The sequence below is a fragment of the Opisthorchis viverrini genome (assembly GCF_000715545.1).
Source record: "Opisthorchis viverrini unplaced genomic scaffold opera_v5_8, whole genome shotgun sequence".
Lineage (NCBI taxonomy): Eukaryota > Metazoa > Platyhelminthes > Trematoda > Opisthorchiida > Opisthorchiidae > Opisthorchis > Opisthorchis viverrini.
The window spans coordinates 2,953,137-2,971,719 of record NW_008751664.1 but is presented as its reverse complement, the minus strand read 5'-3'; the positions used below and the strand labels follow the sequence as shown (position 1 = coordinate 2,971,719).

The window sequence follows — 18,583 nt, the reverse complement described above, 5'->3', positions numbered from 1 at the left end:
AAAATGCGATTGTTACTGTCATTAGGGTTAAACGCGTTTATCTGATACTTCTCTAAACTGAAACGACTCGTCTCACGAACTAATTTAATCCACATTCTTCTATCTTAGATACACCCAATGCCAGGATATATTTCACCACCGATGGGTCTAAACCGAATCCGTGGAAGAAAAATGCTCGTGACAAAACATTTCAGTACAAGGCTCCTTTTTCGTTGCGTGCCGGCAGACGCACAATAAAAGCTATGGCTGTACACAGGTGAAAACCAACCTCTCCTCTTGTATGCTTACTTTGAAACTTTTAGTGTGACCCAAGTTGAAAGTCACGTGGTCACGAAGCAGTTCCGTGTTGTTGAAATCGAAGAGACTTATTCAGATAGTGACATGAGATGTAATTCTGTGAGTAGCGAATCCGGTGACGATTCTGACTACTTGGGAAAGTACAACAGGGCTGTCATTCGGCGGGTGAGTCAAATACGTAAACCATTAGATTTCTTATTTCATTGCAGCAGGCTGAAGATACGCTTGACGATGCAGTTGACAATTTTGTTCGAAGTAAGTTTTGCACTACTAATTACAATATAAATTCTTGCACATCCTCTTTGATATCAGCGCCAGTAGCAGCAACGGGACAAAAATACAGGACAATAAACATATTTTAACCTATGAATTTTGAAAATTCTTTGGATAAAAACGAAGGACTCTCCTTCCCCAGCAAAGAGAAAGCAAGTTTAAATTCATAAATTACTTTGAGCCCTAGCTGGCTGTGTGATCGCGGGCCTACTGTTGCTGTTTTGTTTATTGGTTGTTGATCAAGTGGCTGTTGATCTGTTCGGCTTGACTGACAATTGGCTTGCAAACGTTTCATCACCATACGAGGAGACACCATCAGTGCGCAGTTGGATGGGTACTTCTTCGTTGCCTGCGTGCGTTCATATAGCATTCGAAGGATAGCTGTTATCTTCTGACGTGATTGGCTACTTGAAATGTAATGAATTTGGTCAATCTATTGGTCCGTTTGTGATCTTCAATTAGCCAATCACGTCAGAAGATAACAGCTATCCTTCGAATGCTATATGAACGCACGCAGGCAACGAAGAATTACCCACCCAACTGCGCACTGATGATGTCTCCTCGTATGGTGATGAAACGTTTGCAAGCCAATTGTCAAGCTGTGCGAACAGATCAACAGCCACTTGATCAACAACCAATAAACTCATTCGAGCTACCAATGTTTTTGTGTAGTAATGTCTCTCGGTTTGAGTAGGTATAGTGCACATGAAATTGTTGTCGCCTGTTACCTCTGTTGTTGGTAAACAAAACTGCAGCACACCGATTTGTCTAAGCTTAATACGGGTTCATGACCGTATAGTGGACAGCTCTGACAGTATTTTGCTCTAGATATCTTGTGAATTAAAGGTCACAACATTTTTATGCTTCAATACCGGGTGATTAGATACCCTGTTAGGTGATGTTAAAATGGTCGCTTTATTGCAAGTATGGTTTGTGATATGCAAACCTTGTCAGGTAGACGACACAACGTCCACAGATTGTATACCGACAAATGAAAGGATCATGTATTTAGGCTTGTCCTCCTCAAATCCCTGGTGTACTTCTCTAATTCTTGAGTCACGGTGGGGTCTTCTTTTTCCGTTGATCAAGCTGTGAAAGGTCAGAAGGGACTGACTACAGCTGTCTCCATTTTGAACAAATCGTTCAGCTGTAGCACTCTCGGTGTCTAACTGCCATGCCACCCGAAGGCTGCAAGAGGGCTGGGATACTGCCAGGTTGACCAAGCCTAGACAGGGGAAGTCGAGAGGCAGAGGTCGGGTTCAAACCTTTTGGTCAGCGAATTCGTGCTCTAACAACTTGGGCCATCTCGCCTCCATCCCTATTTTGAGTGATCATGCTAACAGAAAACGAGTCCATATCATATCCACCAGGATTCTTTCATTTTTGTGATTCTTCCTCAGAGAGACTACTACACAGAAAAGAACTTTGTGGGTCCTTAGAGATGGTCTCTCCAAAGAGGTTTAACCATATAACAAAATATTTAATTTTTTTCGACGAGTTGTTAGTAGGGTCAAATTATTCCGATAGTAAAATAATTTTTTTCGGTTAGTTGGCATCTCATTCGTGTTCTGTCCGCATGTTAGAAAGACCACGTACCGTTTGTTGGCTCAATCACATCCTACTACCCAGCGCACATGTTCTGTGTTTTCGAAAAAAATAGTGATAAATATTCAGACAAAGAGCAAGCATTTCACTTATACACTGTGCTGCACACCAATTCGGTACTGACGGGATATTCACCTAGAATTCAGCTGAATTTCTCATTTATGATGCGACATCCATGTTCTTAAAAGAGCTATTTTAGACAAGCGGTAGTGACATTAGCTCCTGACATTTGGTACATGGGTTTTTTTTGGAAAATATTTTAGACCACTCCAGAAGTCCGATTTTTTCTGTGGTGTTGAATTTGTTGCCTTTGCAACACCATAAGTGCTTTTCACGTTTACATTTGATTTTCGGGCACAAATGTTTTCTCAGCTTTGATTTCACGATTGACGGAACAAACAACTTTGTTCTGATTTTAGCCATAAGGCTTCCACAGCTGCGCATAACTCAGAAAAACCAGGGGTGCCTGCATTAACCTTGGTGGTCCTCTGTCTAGCGTATCCAATATTTGGTGTACACATCTGTTGCCTTCGCAATTCGTAGTCTGTCAGCTTACTCACTGGGATTTTACGGCGCTCACTTATAGGCCATCATCGGAGCTAAAACGCAAATGATGACATTTCTACTCCAGACTAAGTAGCATAGGATCACTTTGCGTATTTTTTCCTTTACGGCTGCACTCAAATTTCAAAATTTAGGGAACGCTGACCAGGGCTTTGCGGCAACTAATCACTCGGGCACACAAATCAATCTGTGGGGTCAAGTTCCCGGTCTCAACTGGGATGTCCGGTCGCAGAATTCGGCAAACATCTACGGATCTTACTATCCAACTCCACAACCAACCTATATTCAGATGCCATACCAGGCCCCAAGTACCGGACTGGAAAATGCTGTCACTCACCAACAGTTGACCGCCATTGCTGGACATTTGACGCAAGTAAGTCTGTTTCATCTATTCGTGTGTAAGTAAACTGTATTTGTCCACTGAATCTGACGTTTAGGGAACAGTGACACATTACATGTACTTTTGAAGCGACGAGTATCAAACTCATTAGACGACTAAGGCCTATCAAAGCATTGTATATTACAACGCGGCTATCAGTCTAACACAAAAACACTTTGCGAACGGTCAGTGGATGATACAGAGGAGGAAGATCGACGAAATATTATCACATGTAGATGGAGATAACGTAAACGTGATACTCAACGGAATACCAGCTGAGTCTCTTGTTTATCATGTTTTCGGCCTTGGATGCTGCATGCTACACAAACGCGGTTTCATGTTTCACTTAGTATGACGTTCTGTATATCGTACTGTATTTTCTTTAAGGGACGCTGTAGAGCCATCCAAGAACCATCCAAGCAATGTGTTCAGTAAGTAATGATAAGATGGTGACGACTCAAGAACTTTACATTTCGACGCGAGATACCAATCGAACTCAGTTCACCAACCAGTATGCTAACATGAAATTTCCATGACGGTAGTGGTGCCCAGTTTGTTTATCCAGGTGATCTGTAATGCTGACATATCGCGAAAAAATAACATTATTCGAACGATATGCCCCACAAGTTCGATGCCTAAAAAGTCCTCTTTCATAGAGAAGAAGTGGTGTTGAATACGTAAGCGCGTAAAGTAGACACTCCTTAAAATTTCTCTATAGTTTCAAACACATGGTTAGCTGAAGCAAGAATGCAACTTTGATATGCTATGCTACTTGAGTGTTCAGAATATAGGCCCCGCACTCCTATCGTTTAGTCACAAATGAATCAGCCCCAACTTGGCATCAAAACAGAAGTGCCTCCAACCAGTGTAGATTCTCATCATTTTGTTGTCTTTCAAACTATGTCAATCCATTCGGTTGTTACCCTACTGCAGGCCGACAAAAGATTCACGCTCCTGTGTAACAGTAGCAGATCCAAGAGATTCTCGAGGATTTTAGAATGTGCGTAATATGAATTCATTGACGAAAGGTGAGAAGGCACCAGAATCGTATTGGTCTAGTTCTCTTGATGGCCTCAGTAATCATGAACTCATTCATTACTGCAATTCGTCTGGAAAGATGTTTCGGATCTTCGCATTTATTATCCATTTAATGCAATTTGAAATACATCTCATGGGAAAAACTGGAAATGTATGCCTCGCCGCTTGCAGTTCTGTGATAGAAGATACTCGCATTCGGCGTGGTTTTTCTTGAGGTGAGTCGCGGAGGCTCACTATAGCCAATCAACTGAAAGGCCATTGTTGTGTTGAGTACTGGTAAGCAATCACAAAGTAAAAAATTTGCTATAGGGTTGTTGCAGTGCAACAGGTCACACCACTATGCCACTGTAATTTGATACATCAATCGTCACGACAAAGAAATGGTGTGTACGACAGTGCGGGTTCACAAACGTTCTGGATCACTTGGTGGGCCAACCGACCCAAAACCAAAGACACTATGCCACTGTAATTTGATACATCAACCGTCACGACAAAGAAATAGTGTGTAAGACAGTGCGGGTTCACAAACGTTCTGGGTCACTTGTTGGGCCAACCAACCCAAAACCAAACATGGTTCCTTTCTACTATACGAGTTACCAAGCAGCAGCGCATTATACTTCACAGAAATAGGTTCCGCAACGTTAAAAAATTAAATGCAGTTAACCAACCTTTGGACTTTTTCTGTGAACCAAATATGGCTGTCTGTTGCACCAGTTTTCATTCTCCTTAGAGTTTTGTTCCAAGTTCATGTCTTGACGTTCTACCATTCGTAACCCAGTGTATCGATCAGACGCGCCACATGACCGTTGCAGAAGTTCGCGAATCGCTCAAGCAGTTGTCGGAGAAAATACGTCAACCGGATGTCAATCGTTTGGGCTCACGTCCACTTCTGGCCATCAGTCAAGGCGAAGGTGACTTGAAAGCTCAACTTGACCACATATACAGTCACCTGCTTGAATATACCATGAGAGACCCAGAATTATCTATGCCTATTTCGCAGGCCAAAATGGGTAAGGTGAGTGTGATGTACTTACTCATCAGCATGTGCGAGTTCTCCACCCACCTAAAGACCGCCCGTTCACAAGGACAGTCACAAGGACGTACTTACTGAAGCAAATGGGAGCAAATATGAGGAGTCCCTCTTGCAGCACCTACTTTTGGCTACGTCTGGATTGTTACTAAATCGTTTCAATGCTCCCACTTGACTCTTCTGACAGCCGTTCAGTGTGAGCTAAGTACTTTGTGTTGCCGTACTTCCAGAGCACATTTCTTGTGTATTTTGTAGAGTTCTGTTTCCAAAACGCAATGCTGATCATAGGCCATATGGACTTGTCCAGGAGGAACTGTATTTAGGTTTTCAAACCCGTTCCGGCTCCTTATAAGTTCTATGCAGATGAATGGGAACAGCGCAAGCACAAAGTGATCATGGGCAAACGGCGCTGAAGTTCCAATGGCTTCAGCTACTGAGCGCGAAATGAGAGCCGATATGGGGGCTAAGTTTGACAAACCATGGTCTTTCACAGCACCTGCAGTAGTTGCAATCCGAACCATGTTGACAGTGATGCTGGCAAGATCACATTTGATTAGTTGAGTCTCCGACTAACTTTCTAAGATACTAAGTCACGTGCTTAAACGCTTGATTTTACTGCAATGATTTTCTCCGCTAGGGGTCACACTGATTGAACATAGCTGATCCGAGACGCTTGTCATAATGACTATCAAAAACAGTGGTCTCTGTTTGTAAGCTCGCCGTTACGCTGTGCAATAAGTGCGCAGCAGAACTGTTAACTTGAGTGTATTAACAATGGAAAATAGGAAATCACGCACATAGTTCATGTGGAAGCCTCCATCGATATATACTAATCACTCACGAACAAAGACCAGTTTTTCGTCCTTCAGAGGTGGATGACACTGTTCTACAGTGATACCACCCTTTGTCCTGTGTTAGGTTGTTGCATACAAGTACCTGGCTCTTGCGTATATCGCAGTAGGACGATTCCTGCTCTGGCCAGGTTCATATCGTCTTAACATAAACGTCAAGGGATTCGCATATCGAACTGATCTTTTGGAGGAACTAGACTTGGTAATGTTTGAACCAGCCCTGCATCACGCAAAGATATAGGAATCCTACCTTATGGGGTAACACTTTCGTTTTTTTTATTGGGCATTGAAGTATATCACTCTTGAAGCGATGCTTTGGTGATCGTTTCCGCCCAGAGACCGAGATCATAGGTAGTCAAAGATTGTTCTCGCACAAATAAATACATTGAAAATGGCCTGAATAGGATCTCAGGGCGGAATAAGTGGTGTAAAACGAGTTCAGCTTTCTCGGTGTATTTGTATGTGAAATCCATTTTGTCTAACAACCAATATTTGGACATCATTACTGGTGGTGTGTGCCAGGTCTGTTTCCCCGACGCGATCGTAGCCTTCAAACTGATGGTGATTATTCTTATGGGTGAAAAATTTACGCGTAATCACAATGAGTATGAAAGACGACTTTTTTGTGACAAACACACTCGGGTTCTGTAAAAACTGAAACATACACCAAAACATTAGTAGTCTTTTGGGTCAAATTATTTGCTCTGTTGTTGAAAAATGCAATACATATGAAAATATTCAGTTTTGCAAAGCAACTCCCTTCGAATTGTTTGTGAAACAGAAGACTTCTGCCAGTCGAGGTCACTAGAGCATGCGTAGAATTCGCATACAATAGCATTTTGTCAGCAAAAAGGCATCATTTCACATCCTGAGGCAACAGATGGAACAGTTAAGCAGAAGGTACCAAATACCCACCGAGCAATTAACGTACCTGAGTTTATTTTCATAAAGGAAACTACTCACAAGTTGGATGAAAACTCTTCAACAGCACACGACCGGTTTCGTCCTTCTTGGGCTCATCAGGTAGGCGCAGTCCCCGAGTTTCTGTCAACCTTATGTTCTACTTGAACCCAAACTGGACTGTTTTTCGAGAAATACACTCATTTGCAAATCAATTAGGTTTTCACGAGACAGAGTTTACTTTGTTTATAATAAAGATTTGGCTTCCGATTATTTGGATTCGGTTGAAATCAGTGTGATTATTATTTTTTGTCAACACTGTTCTGTAAATTGAATGCAGTTCTCATGTCTCTGTGGAATTCGCCCGAAGGGCTTACAATATCCTTACTATAGAGCTACACTTCCTATTGAAAATTCCGGAAACGCGTTTTATTTTCACTACTGGTGTATATTCAAGTAGTTATGCCTTACTATAACAAGTGTGTTACCGTTCAGTCAGCCTACGCAATCCTTCTTGAAAACAATATATTTCGCCACTGTCTGTAAGTAGTTACAATTTACCCATATATTCGGCCATATCTTCACATCTTAGATACAAAGGTCAGATCAGTCATTTGAATAAAAAAAGCATTTTTCTGACTGTCTATGAAAAGGGTTGGTACAACTCGTATTCCAGTTGCGTTCGCATGGAGCACAAAGATTTGTCTAAGTGGAACTGGGAAACTCTGTTTCCAGATAGGCCAGATAAGGGATGGCAGAACTAGGTCTTGTAATTTTTAAGCTCACTTTTGTTTTGGACCGAATGGTACTCACAGTATAGAGATGGCCCAATCTCCAAGAGCAATCACAGTGAATTGTGGGCAGATTTCAAAGCAGCTAAAGTAGACCAGTTATTTTTATACCCAATTCTCAATCTTCGCTATTGTTCTTCACCCTCATGACAAACAGTTGACCGGATGAACTCACAGATTGTCCTTCAAACCCAGCTCAATTCTCAAGTCAGTTTAACTTGCTCCCACTTTTCAGGCTCGTTTCTGCGACCAGCCTCGTTCACTAGGCTTGAGTTGGCTGCTTTCATGTAATTAATGAAGAATATTCGTTAACCTGCAACATCCTCCAAATCAAATAGACAGTTTGCAAGCTTGCTAGCCTTTCGAGGGGGTACTGTTCTGATTTTATAAAATGACCATAGGATCTGGCAAGTCATGATAGTGCCAGAAGATTCGGTAATTTTTTTCTCCTGTCAGCGAAGCCAGTCTATGCTGAAGATCCGGGAGCTATGAATCCGCGATATTCCAGTCAGTGCTATAACAATTCACCGTTCGGTCACGAGCGGCTGAACAACAGCATGATTGTGTCTCACTTAGACAGAACATAGCGCCGCTCATCCTTCAGTCACAGCGACCACATCACGTGGACACGTGTTGTGGTCTTTTCGGAGAATTTAAAACTTTAATATCCCGATTGTCAACAACCTATAGGCAGATCAGAGGCAGGATAATTCCACAAAGAGCGTGAAACATCCATCTTAGAGGTCATCACTCGAGCAGGCAGTCAACTGTTGATCACCTGACGTGAATTAGTGACTGAGGGATCATTGCCGCTATAAACAGTGTAGGTACAGTTGAACCACACTGCTGCTCAGCCTCTTGTGGCGAAAGCTTTGGGGTTTTGCTACTTACAGGGAGGTTATTGGATCTAAACTCACTAGAGTATCGTGAGGTTCCCAGTGCTTATGACACTCAATAAAGATGAAACAGCTCACAGTGCTTACTGGATTTTCAGCAAAGATTAATTTCACTTATAGGATTAAATCCCAACTAAAAATCCAGATTCAACTATCTTTAGTATTTCGTGTCCCTCGTTTTTTTATTTGGTGCAAGTCGCCAGCTTCCCGCACGGTCTGACTGGTATTTTTATTATCATGACCTGGTCTTTCTGCGGATAGCAAGCGTTACCAAGGAAGCCATTGAGAAAAATAGTTTTCAATAAATCATGAAAGGAATGGTGAACAGTGAATGCACTGAGACGGATAATCGTATCAGTTTACGGATAAAAATCAAATGACACAGTGTACCACTTTCAGGATCGCCTACGCATAAAATTTTGAAAGAATTGCGGAGGAGGGTGAGAAACTTAGTAAGTGGAATTCATTTTTTAATGAAAGTAAACACCAACTGCCTGAGGGGTTAGGAAGCTTGGGAATCAGGTAAGAAGAATTCCTGTATCTTCATAAAAGAAACTACTCACACGGTTGCTGAAAACTCTTCGGCCGCCAAATCAATTTGCAAATGAGTGTATTTCTCGAAAAACAGTCCAATTTGGGTTAAAGTAGAACATAAGGTTGACAAACTCGGGGACTGCGCCTACCTGATGAGCCCAAGGAGGGCGAAACCGGTGGTGGGCTGTTGAAGAGTTTTCAGCAACCTTGTGAGTAGTTTCCTTTATGAAGATATACCGCGAGCCAACTGAAACATGGGGCGGCTTGTGTGCAGCACATTCAGTTGTAGAACATTATGAACGGGAGATTCAGTTAAGTCTCTCGTGAAAACCAAATTGATTTGCGAAGGAGTGTATTTCTCGAGAAACTCCAGTATCTGTTGTTGACATCACTCGAATGATGTGCTGCCCAGAAAACTGCTACAATATAAGTGATGCGTCTTAGAAACAGAATATAGTTCGATTCGGTTCGGTTGTTTACTTGGTATTCAAACTAACATGACTGTCACGTGAATGATACTGAAATGCTATTCATCATAAGTATTTGAGAGCAATGCACGCGGTCACACATAGATCACGCTCAGAAATGTATGCACCCATCAAGTTTACATGTAAGCGGATTTGACTGCCAGTCTTATGAGACAGCGGCAGTTGGATAGACTGTTAACCTTGATTCCCTGACCTACCTTTAACTCAAACTAAATTTATGAGCAGAAGGAGGTTGCCATACGTCGTATGATGTTTTCCACTCTACGCTAGCGCATGGAAATGGCGATGATACACTCAGTTCCGCACTGTAGACATGCCACAAATTGCAGAGTCCGTTCAACCATCAGTTCCAGTAACAATCAATTAACATGTACACTCAATATGTGAGGATGTTTTCCATACTGGAATCGTCCATGATGAATCGTCTACTTGTTGTCGGATAATCAAAAACCGAGAGGACGGGAAGTTGGAAAAATTATTCAAGGATTGGTGGCCTCCCGAAAAATCCCGCCACCAAGGTCACGCAGTCGTTCAAGGGTGGTTTCGGTGTGTGCCAGATGAAGGGACGTTGTCAACATGCAGCAAAAAATCTCATGGCGGTTGGTGAATAGGCCTGAGTTTATATTCAGCCGTTTCCGGAAAGCATAAATATATTATAATCGGTAATCTGTGGTGTTCGCCCGCATACAACAAACTACGGGCGGCCGTATCTCTATGGTACATCTGTCAGTCAATCACACGTAGTTGGTGAACAACACTGAATTATCATGCTATGGGTGAATGAACGGATTTCTGGGCGGATGGCTTAGATGACCATCCAAAAGTTTGAAATGTGTTCTGCCTTACTGTGAATTCAACGACTAACCATATTATGTGTCGCCGAACCTAACAAGCGTCTGCGTTGCCCTTCATGTGAAGAATGAAAACGAAATCAATTGGTGACTCAAATTTAGTCGATACCCACTCACTTGATGCTTCGGTTTGTATGCGCGATCAAGTGTGGGTGTTATTTTTAGCTAAAGTCCATTTCCAAACGCACTGACTACAGTCAGGATCAACAGGTTCAATCATTACCTTAAAATGTTTACACAACTGCCGGCTGTCCCCTATACTGTTTTTTTCAGCGAATTCTGAGGTATGGTCGTTGGTTTAATCGCTCAGTCAGACAATTTGGTTGCTAACATTTCACCATCAGTCGATGTGATACTTTGTGAGTGGAAGTGGGTGATCGTTGTGCGTGGTTATATGGGATATACCCACCCTGTCAGCCTTGACCGGTAATAGATCTTTTGTGTGCGTATTTCTACTTGCCTGTTGCTTGACCCATTTCCTTATTGGTGGACATCCGGGTAACCTTGAGAATGGTGTTGAAACGCTTGCAAAAAGATTGCCCAGCTCACTGAACAAACTAACGGCCATCACTACAACCTGGGCTATGAAGATTCTCTTCATTTGGAATCCCGATGTATATACTGTGAAAATAAAGAAACCTAAACATCATTCCTCAATGTGATCTAGGTTTCAGGGTAAATAGCACCTAGCCGGTTAAAAATTTTATGCCGGGACATATTCCACTTTTACTCCAGCAGCCAATTTTGACTGCTGGTGACCAGTATTTAAGATGGAAGACTGGTAAACATTTGCTTGTCTTGCGGCTTCATGACTTCAGTGAATGACTGAAATCCGAATCTGATTTGCTTGTCAATAGTGATCAGACCACTGAATACTTGCGCTTGTGTGGATCTGATGGAATATGGTCGTCTGTTGAACTCCCTGTAAACAATAAGCCGGCCTAAACAGGACCTAGTGAACCATTCCGATAAGCCGGCCTAAACAGGACCTAGTGAACTTACCACCATTCCAGTTGCTTTCCTTTGGCGTGTGGAACGGTGAATATGCTGGTGGCTCACCAGGTCTATACTACCAACTCATTTGCGTCTGAAAATTGCGCATGTTCATATGACCAAGGCTGCAATAGATAGACGTAGCCTCCTTCAAAATGGACGGCTGCCTTGGAGACTCAAAAAGCGTTCCGTCCCAAAGCCTCTTACGCCTGTATGGATAGCCGTTCTCCGGGCCGTTTGATGGAGTGTAAGTTTTTCTCGTGATTTAGGCAGGAGGAGTCATTTTTTCAAGCTTATTTCAAGCCTGTCCGAATCGCGAAGTCGCAGGCTCCTCAGTTCCGAACATCATTACTTAAGTGACTATAAACAACTTGTCTTGGGATGCTACTTTACGGCATACGTTCCGATTGCACCAGAATGCACCAGAACGCATTTGTCCCTAAAAGTGTTTGCTTTGCTCAGAATTTTGGTGTTCAGGATGTATTCTATCCGTTAAATCTGAAGGATTCTGCACAGACACTGCAACAGAATACAGTCAAGAATCCGGACGTGTGATCTGCATATCGTCTATGTTTCGCTAGTGTACTGTAGCGAAGACAACACAGAAATTCAGTGCACTGTAATCTTAGTATCTATGCGAAAGCAATGATGGTGTCAGACACGTTTCTCAAATTTCCAGCTGTTATGCTAGCCTAGGCATCAATGCGTTCATTTCACAATCATGCGTCAATTCTGTAGACAATGTGCTAACAATAAAGCAGAAATCCGTGCTTCTCACAATCAACAGTCTGAATGTGTGGTGTTTCAGGTTGAACCTCATTTGTAGCCTGATAAAAGTTAGGCATTCTTGTAATAGTTACACCTAAATCTAAGCTAAGATGCCGATGAAGCGAGTGCCTGCTTAAGTTTGTTTCATTATGCGAAGCTCAAGCAGAGCCGTTCACGAATAGCATCATACAAAAGTGAACCGGCATAGCAGGAAAACCTTTGGTTCGAACGACTTAACTTCCAAGCAGGATTGGATTGCTGTACCAATTTCGCAGTGGCACAGAATGTTATGGAATAGGAGCTGAATAGAGTTTCGGGCAAGGACACAGTCCTGCTTTACCCTTGTCTTGTCGCTCATCAACATCGTCATCATCGACAACAATACGCTTATACTACATACTGGTGCCTAAATAGCTCACGATGGCGTTAGTGAAGTCGATAGCTCTAAGGAATCACACTGCCGTTGTTCAACCGGGTAATTGCTAAACGGATATCGGGATTGCGGGATTTTGTGATATGCGCACTGCTTATGAGTCCAAATAATTTTGGTATAGCTATGCAGTGCTCCTCGACTCTTCAGCATTGAATGGTATTACTTGCAGGACAGAATCCGTAAGATTCGTAAGCGTTAAACTACTTATGTGCGTTTTTGTTAATACTGATTGATCCGTAAGTCCCTTTCTGGCCAAGCTAACAGGAGACGTATTGTAAATCCGCAACTCTGTGCCCATACGTTTTGCGTGAAGTAGCCACTTGTATAGAAATGAATCCGCAATGTTTGATTCGCAATTCATTAGTCGTTTTGGACCGTGCTACCTCTAGTGAGCACAAGTGAAACATACAACTTAGGGTTTCATCTATTTTGTCACATCATACTTTATTGTACGATTATTTGAACGTTGCATAACGTGGCAAGATCTAATTCTATCGAGCAATTCGCACAAGCCTTCTGTTATGTCAGTTAACTGAAAGCGCTATGCATGCACAATTGACCTGCGATCTACAACGTTTCCGAGGCCGAGGAACAGCATGGAGCGAAGCTATAGTACAAGAAGGATATTTTGAGCCCCAGTATTTGAGGAAAACCTCGTTTGGCTGAATATTTACGGAATAAGTCCTGGCTGGAATAAGTACACACATGGGATAAATTTCAAGTACGTGGGAAGTAAAGTCATGGGATTGAATGTAAGTGATCAGCGTTCATAAGTACACATAATTTCGTGCAATCTGGTTTCAAGTAGAATGTACGTTTGACGGAAACTCGGGAACTTCGCCTACCTGATGAGCCTCAAAAAGATCGGAGCCGGTCATGGGCTGTCGAAGAACTTTCAGCACCTTACGAGTGGTGTATTACGTCTGTACACCTGATATTTATTAGGTAGAGAGTTCAGAACAAACCAAGGTATATTTTTAAATTTTCACCGTAATCAGAGAATAAAATAGAATTTACCATGTTTTGACTTCATAGGGATTTAAATCTGGAGACGATGAGACATCGCTTTGGAGGTATATCTAACTGCCAGCTAACAAACCTGCGACAAAAAATCGACAGTGAGAAACCCGGACCAGTCGGAATCGAAACCAAATTTAAGCCAGTGATCGGATCAGAGTTGCAGATTAGCAAGAAGTAAATGAATTACTGAAGGGAGAATGTGAAGGGAAATCGGTGACGGCGTTCTTTCGAGGAGTTCGGGCGAGTGGCACCTCTCGTACAAGTTGGTACATGAAGGATATATATACTATGCCAAATTTATCCACAAAAATTGACCGTTGGTACTAAAACACCTGTTGGATCATGTCATGTGTGTAGAAAAATTTTCACGGGTAACAAATTGATCGAAAAGTCCGACTTTGATCTAAGATCTTGAACCCTACAGATCCCGTTGGAAATTTGCTTTGAATGACCTCTTGTTGAAAGCCGCTAAATACGGTCGCCGCTGGGAGATATGATCCATGTGCTCAGGAAGATGTATCAACTTGCTTAAACCAGTATTTTTTACTCCCAAGTTCCTCGTGGCTACTCTGTTCCTTGTAACTTCTCTTAGGACAGTCTTATCCTGCTGCAATTCAGGGCCTTCTTTTGTTTTTTTTAAAGATAGCTTGTTCCTGCGGTTTCGACCGAAGCACAATAGGAAGCAACCCGTAATGTTGGAGAAAACTCGTAGACAGACCACCTTCATCTTGAGGGCTCATCAGAAATACCGAGCCCCCAAATTTTCAGCAGTTGCATTCCGTATTTAATCACCAAATTGAACGTCTGTGGACAAAACACTTATTCGCAAGTTAATAGATTGTTACCCAGAGGTGCAGTGGAATCAAAACTGAATCTCCTGTTGCCTGTTTATTGAGAACCAGAGGAAGTGCAAAACTCCCGAGCTTGACGCATACAATTTTCTCTAACTCGTGGGGAACCTTATATGTAACAGTTCCTTGAGAAATCAGACTTAGATTGCCTTATCTACCCTAACTAACAGTGCTGTGTACCCAATCTCAGCTAATCAATCGGTCCATTTAGTCAAACTTGTTTCAATGGAATCCAATTCACGAGTTTTCAAATATATACAAAATGAAGCCCTTTAGATTGAGCCGCCCCGTGTGCTGTCTACAGTGTGCCGAGTGTATCTGGATCTCCCTGGAAACCGAGTTCGTAAAGTAACTCGCGAATCAATCTCAATCGTTGTCAAATCTCTGGGATACTCTGTACGAAAGAGGGAATAGGCCTTTGAACTTGGTCTACATTCGGGATTGATGATTCTGAACAAGCAAAACCATTTGACCCTTATACGCTGAATTCCACGTGGAGACCACATGCTAGCTATTTCGCTCGCCAAAATAACACAAGCTTATCTCTCAACTCTATGAAGCATGTTGACATAAGGGAATGGTCTAGAGGTACATCCTTCACCAGACATTGCCTCCGGAGAAACGGCTCTGCTGTGAGGCGTTGCTAACACACGTTTCATAAAAATCTAGTTCTTATGTGTCTGGTGCTAAGCCTAATGTCTCTGCTGGTATAAAAGCTTCTTTGAGGTGATGTATCGGTTACAAACGGTACACAACAAATACTATCCCGCAGAATTAGCACACTCTTCTGATTTAACTGAGTATTCGACGCCCATAACATGAGGAAAATACTGGCACTATAAGCTGTGTATGCCTTAATAAATGTAGCGATTCATTGTACACCAGCGTACAGAGGACAAAATGTAACTACCAGAAAGGGCAGCTTGCAGGTTGATAAATATACTCAAGATAGTAACTACTCAGATAGACTTGGCGTGCTTACTCTCTCTTCTTAAGTCTGCGGAGGAAAAACAGGGGATGTGGTAGCCATCGAAAAATCCCTCCTAAAACCGAGGTTGGAATATAACCCTTGAGTATTTCGTCCTATTTTGGCCGGATGAAAAGAAGCATAAACGAAGTGAGTGAAGAGAACACAAAGCCAGTAGCATAGACTGATACAAAGGGTTCTTGACATTTAGCATTCCTTGCCTCATGTTCGTTGGCAGTGTACTGTGGCGACGCACTAAAAATGGAATCGGAAATGTAAGCAGAAAATGTGGCGTCACAGGAATGAATGTTGCGGAGGCTGGAACAGGCTTTATTAACTTGACTTTCCCTGCCTCAATTCTGATCGCTCAAATTATTGTTCAAAGTTAACAGAGGTGTTGATTTGTAGTAGTCAAACCGAAATACACCTATTTATTCCATCTCTTAGGAGAATTTAGTCGGTAAAATTCAAAACGAATAAAATTTAGTATGACAGCGGAGAGGGTGGTATCAACTTGGCTATTAGACCAATGAGTGTAAGAAATAACGTCTTTTGTGTCGATTTCTTTTGAAATACAGTGACTGCAAGAAAGCAGATATGGTTTTCTAAATCCCTGAAAAATACTAATTTCATACTGGACCATTATTGACTTACCATTGGTTTGATGGACTGGTGATGATGGACTGATGACTGGACAACCACCTGAGTTACCGTGCTACATTCGTCTGTTATGTATACTCTTTCAAAAACCAGGTATCACTTCTTTGTTCGGGAATGGATCGTGTGGACGTCACATTTGCAGGAAAGTAGCTCGGGAACTGAATTGGTTTTGCTGGTATTAGTAAAACCAGGGAATAAACTTGTAACACTGAATTTCTGTCAACAAAACGTAAGGTTGTAGCCTATGCTTACAATAACCTGTTTTAGTGCACTCGTCCCACTTATACTTGCTGACTTTTTCCTTGGATAGGTTTTGCGTTCCAATTACAAAATGATTCTGATAGATTTAAGCCTTCATCGAATGAAGGTTTTAGTGTATTTTTGATATCAGTCTTGCTCCGACTAAATCAATAACAACTCGAGTTCTGGAGCTTGTTCAGGAGGAATCTCGTTGGCTTTTGTACATACGTTAAGAAAAAGCCCATTTTGTTTTCCTTAAAAGGGTAGTTGCATAGCTTTTGACACTTGCTGAACCCCTGTAACGGGGTCCACAATCGATCAGTTTTGTGTGTTTATGCATCAATGAATATTAGGCTGGGGAAAACGTGGAACGTCTCGAGAAGTAGGGTTACAAAAATCACTCTTGGCATTAAAATGCAAATTCCATTTCAAATTTGCCATTTATTCAAAACATCCACCTCTGTGCAATTCGTTAGATAGTTGGTATCAGATCGATATTTTACCCAGTTTGCAAACCGATGATCTATATCATCTATTTATGTAATTTCGTCTCCATTTGTCTAATATTGTTGTTAGACTATCGATTTCTTGCATATTTTGAAATTAGGTTTTGTCTGCCGAGTTTGACGAGGATGAATACTCCTTTCTGCTTACTGTTCAACTTGAAAAGCCAGGGGCACCAAAACGCCGAAAACCGCTCAGAGAAAGAATACGAGAACAAAGTGCTCCTCGTAAATCTCCCGATATGGAAGACACAAAACCTGTGAAGGAAACCAGACCGACAACGGCAAAGAGTGAGCAGGCGACCGCATCAAAACAACCATATCAGAAGGAGTATGTTCAAAGTGTAAGTTGGGCAAAAATGACGAATCGCTCCACTTCAATTTTTTCTCCAATGTGAGTTACATTCAGTATCAAACTTCAACCTCTGATAGGTCAAGTCAAAGACGGTAAGGTAAACGGGACTTTGTCGAACTTTCCCAACTTACTCCATTGCGACTAATACGTTCAGAATAAGCGATTGCCCTCAGTGATGATAAAGAATACAGTGACCTGCAAACAGCGATTAGAAGTCAGGCCTGAAAGTAATGAGACTGGGTTCTAGATCATTCATCTGGATGCTTTACAATCGTCTTGCTATTATAGATACCAGATGGAGATGACTCTCTTCTGGAAGGGCAAAGCTAGCAAATTTATAGTAGCTGTAATGACGTTACATCGATTGGTGACGAATTATCAAATTACCCAGCTCAGAAAGCTCACACTACCTGCTACAGCAGGTTCCCTTAAGCAATGATTTTGAGTAACCCATTAGACTTCCCTTGTTGCTTAATGAACAAAGATACCGAGTAGTCGACTTATTTTCAGTTCAGTTCTAACGACATTGTCAAATGTGGTCCGTCAGCTGACAAATTGTTGCCCTTAGTTAAATCTGACAGGTTTCTATCCTGGTTGTTCCATCTGGTGATTGCCTGTAGGAAAGAAAACCATCCCCAAAGAAGGAAGATAAAGAGGAGAGGACTGAAGCTGAACCTCCCAAACAGAAAGCCCCAGAGCCGTACTTTGTTACTGAAGAAGTGGAGGTGAGTATCAGATGTGATCTTTCTGTGGTAAACTAGCCCTAAGTATCATGTCCTCTGAAGATAAGGTTTCCGGTTCATTCCTCTCTTTTTACTTTGCCTTAGAAGTTTTTATCTCCCATATGTACAAATCTTTGATTACTTTGGTTCGCAGAACGCGATTATGGGAGGTCTGTAAGGTTAGGGTCAAACTTAGGTCCTTCTGCATATAATTTCACTTTTAGACCAGAATACTTTCTTCTGCCGTTATTATCAACTACAAAGGTTGAAAATGGTAGGTGTTTTGCTTCTGTGGAACTATGGCAGCGCAACTGGAATGTGCAGATCCAGTCTTTCAGGTAATATCGATTGACCAGCTTGACGGAATATCGTTTGAAAGCGAATAATACTAGACTACGTGTATCGGACTCAATACGACTGAATAGGTTAGTCAATAATCACGCCTAATCTACAAAGTATCGGGTGTGATTTTTATGTGACGAATTTCCCAAAATGTCAACAACATTCACAATTAAATCGATACGTAGGGAAATTAAGTGTTTGTGGAGGGTCAGAGGAAAACCAGGCATTTTGG

General features: G+C 42.0%; 1 protein-coding gene across 1 annotated transcript in view; it reads left to right on the top strand.

Moving 5' to 3' along the window:
- Positions 1-258: 258 nt before the first annotated feature.
- T265_12644 (hypothetical protein) overlaps positions 259-18,583 on the top strand; it is a gene marked incomplete at both ends in the record, with an annotated part of 33,267 nt that continues 14,942 nt past the window's right edge. The window contains 6 exons of the mRNA XM_009164726.1: positions 259-462; positions 507-552; positions 2,874-3,112; positions 4,887-5,171; positions 17,037-17,276; positions 17,908-18,012. Coding sequence (XP_009162990.1) covers positions 259-462; positions 507-552; positions 2,874-3,112; positions 4,887-5,171; positions 17,037-17,276; positions 17,908-18,012 — 1,119 coding nt within the window. The remainder of the gene's footprint in view (positions 463-506; positions 553-2,873; positions 3,113-4,886; positions 5,172-17,036; positions 17,277-17,907; positions 18,013-18,583) is intronic.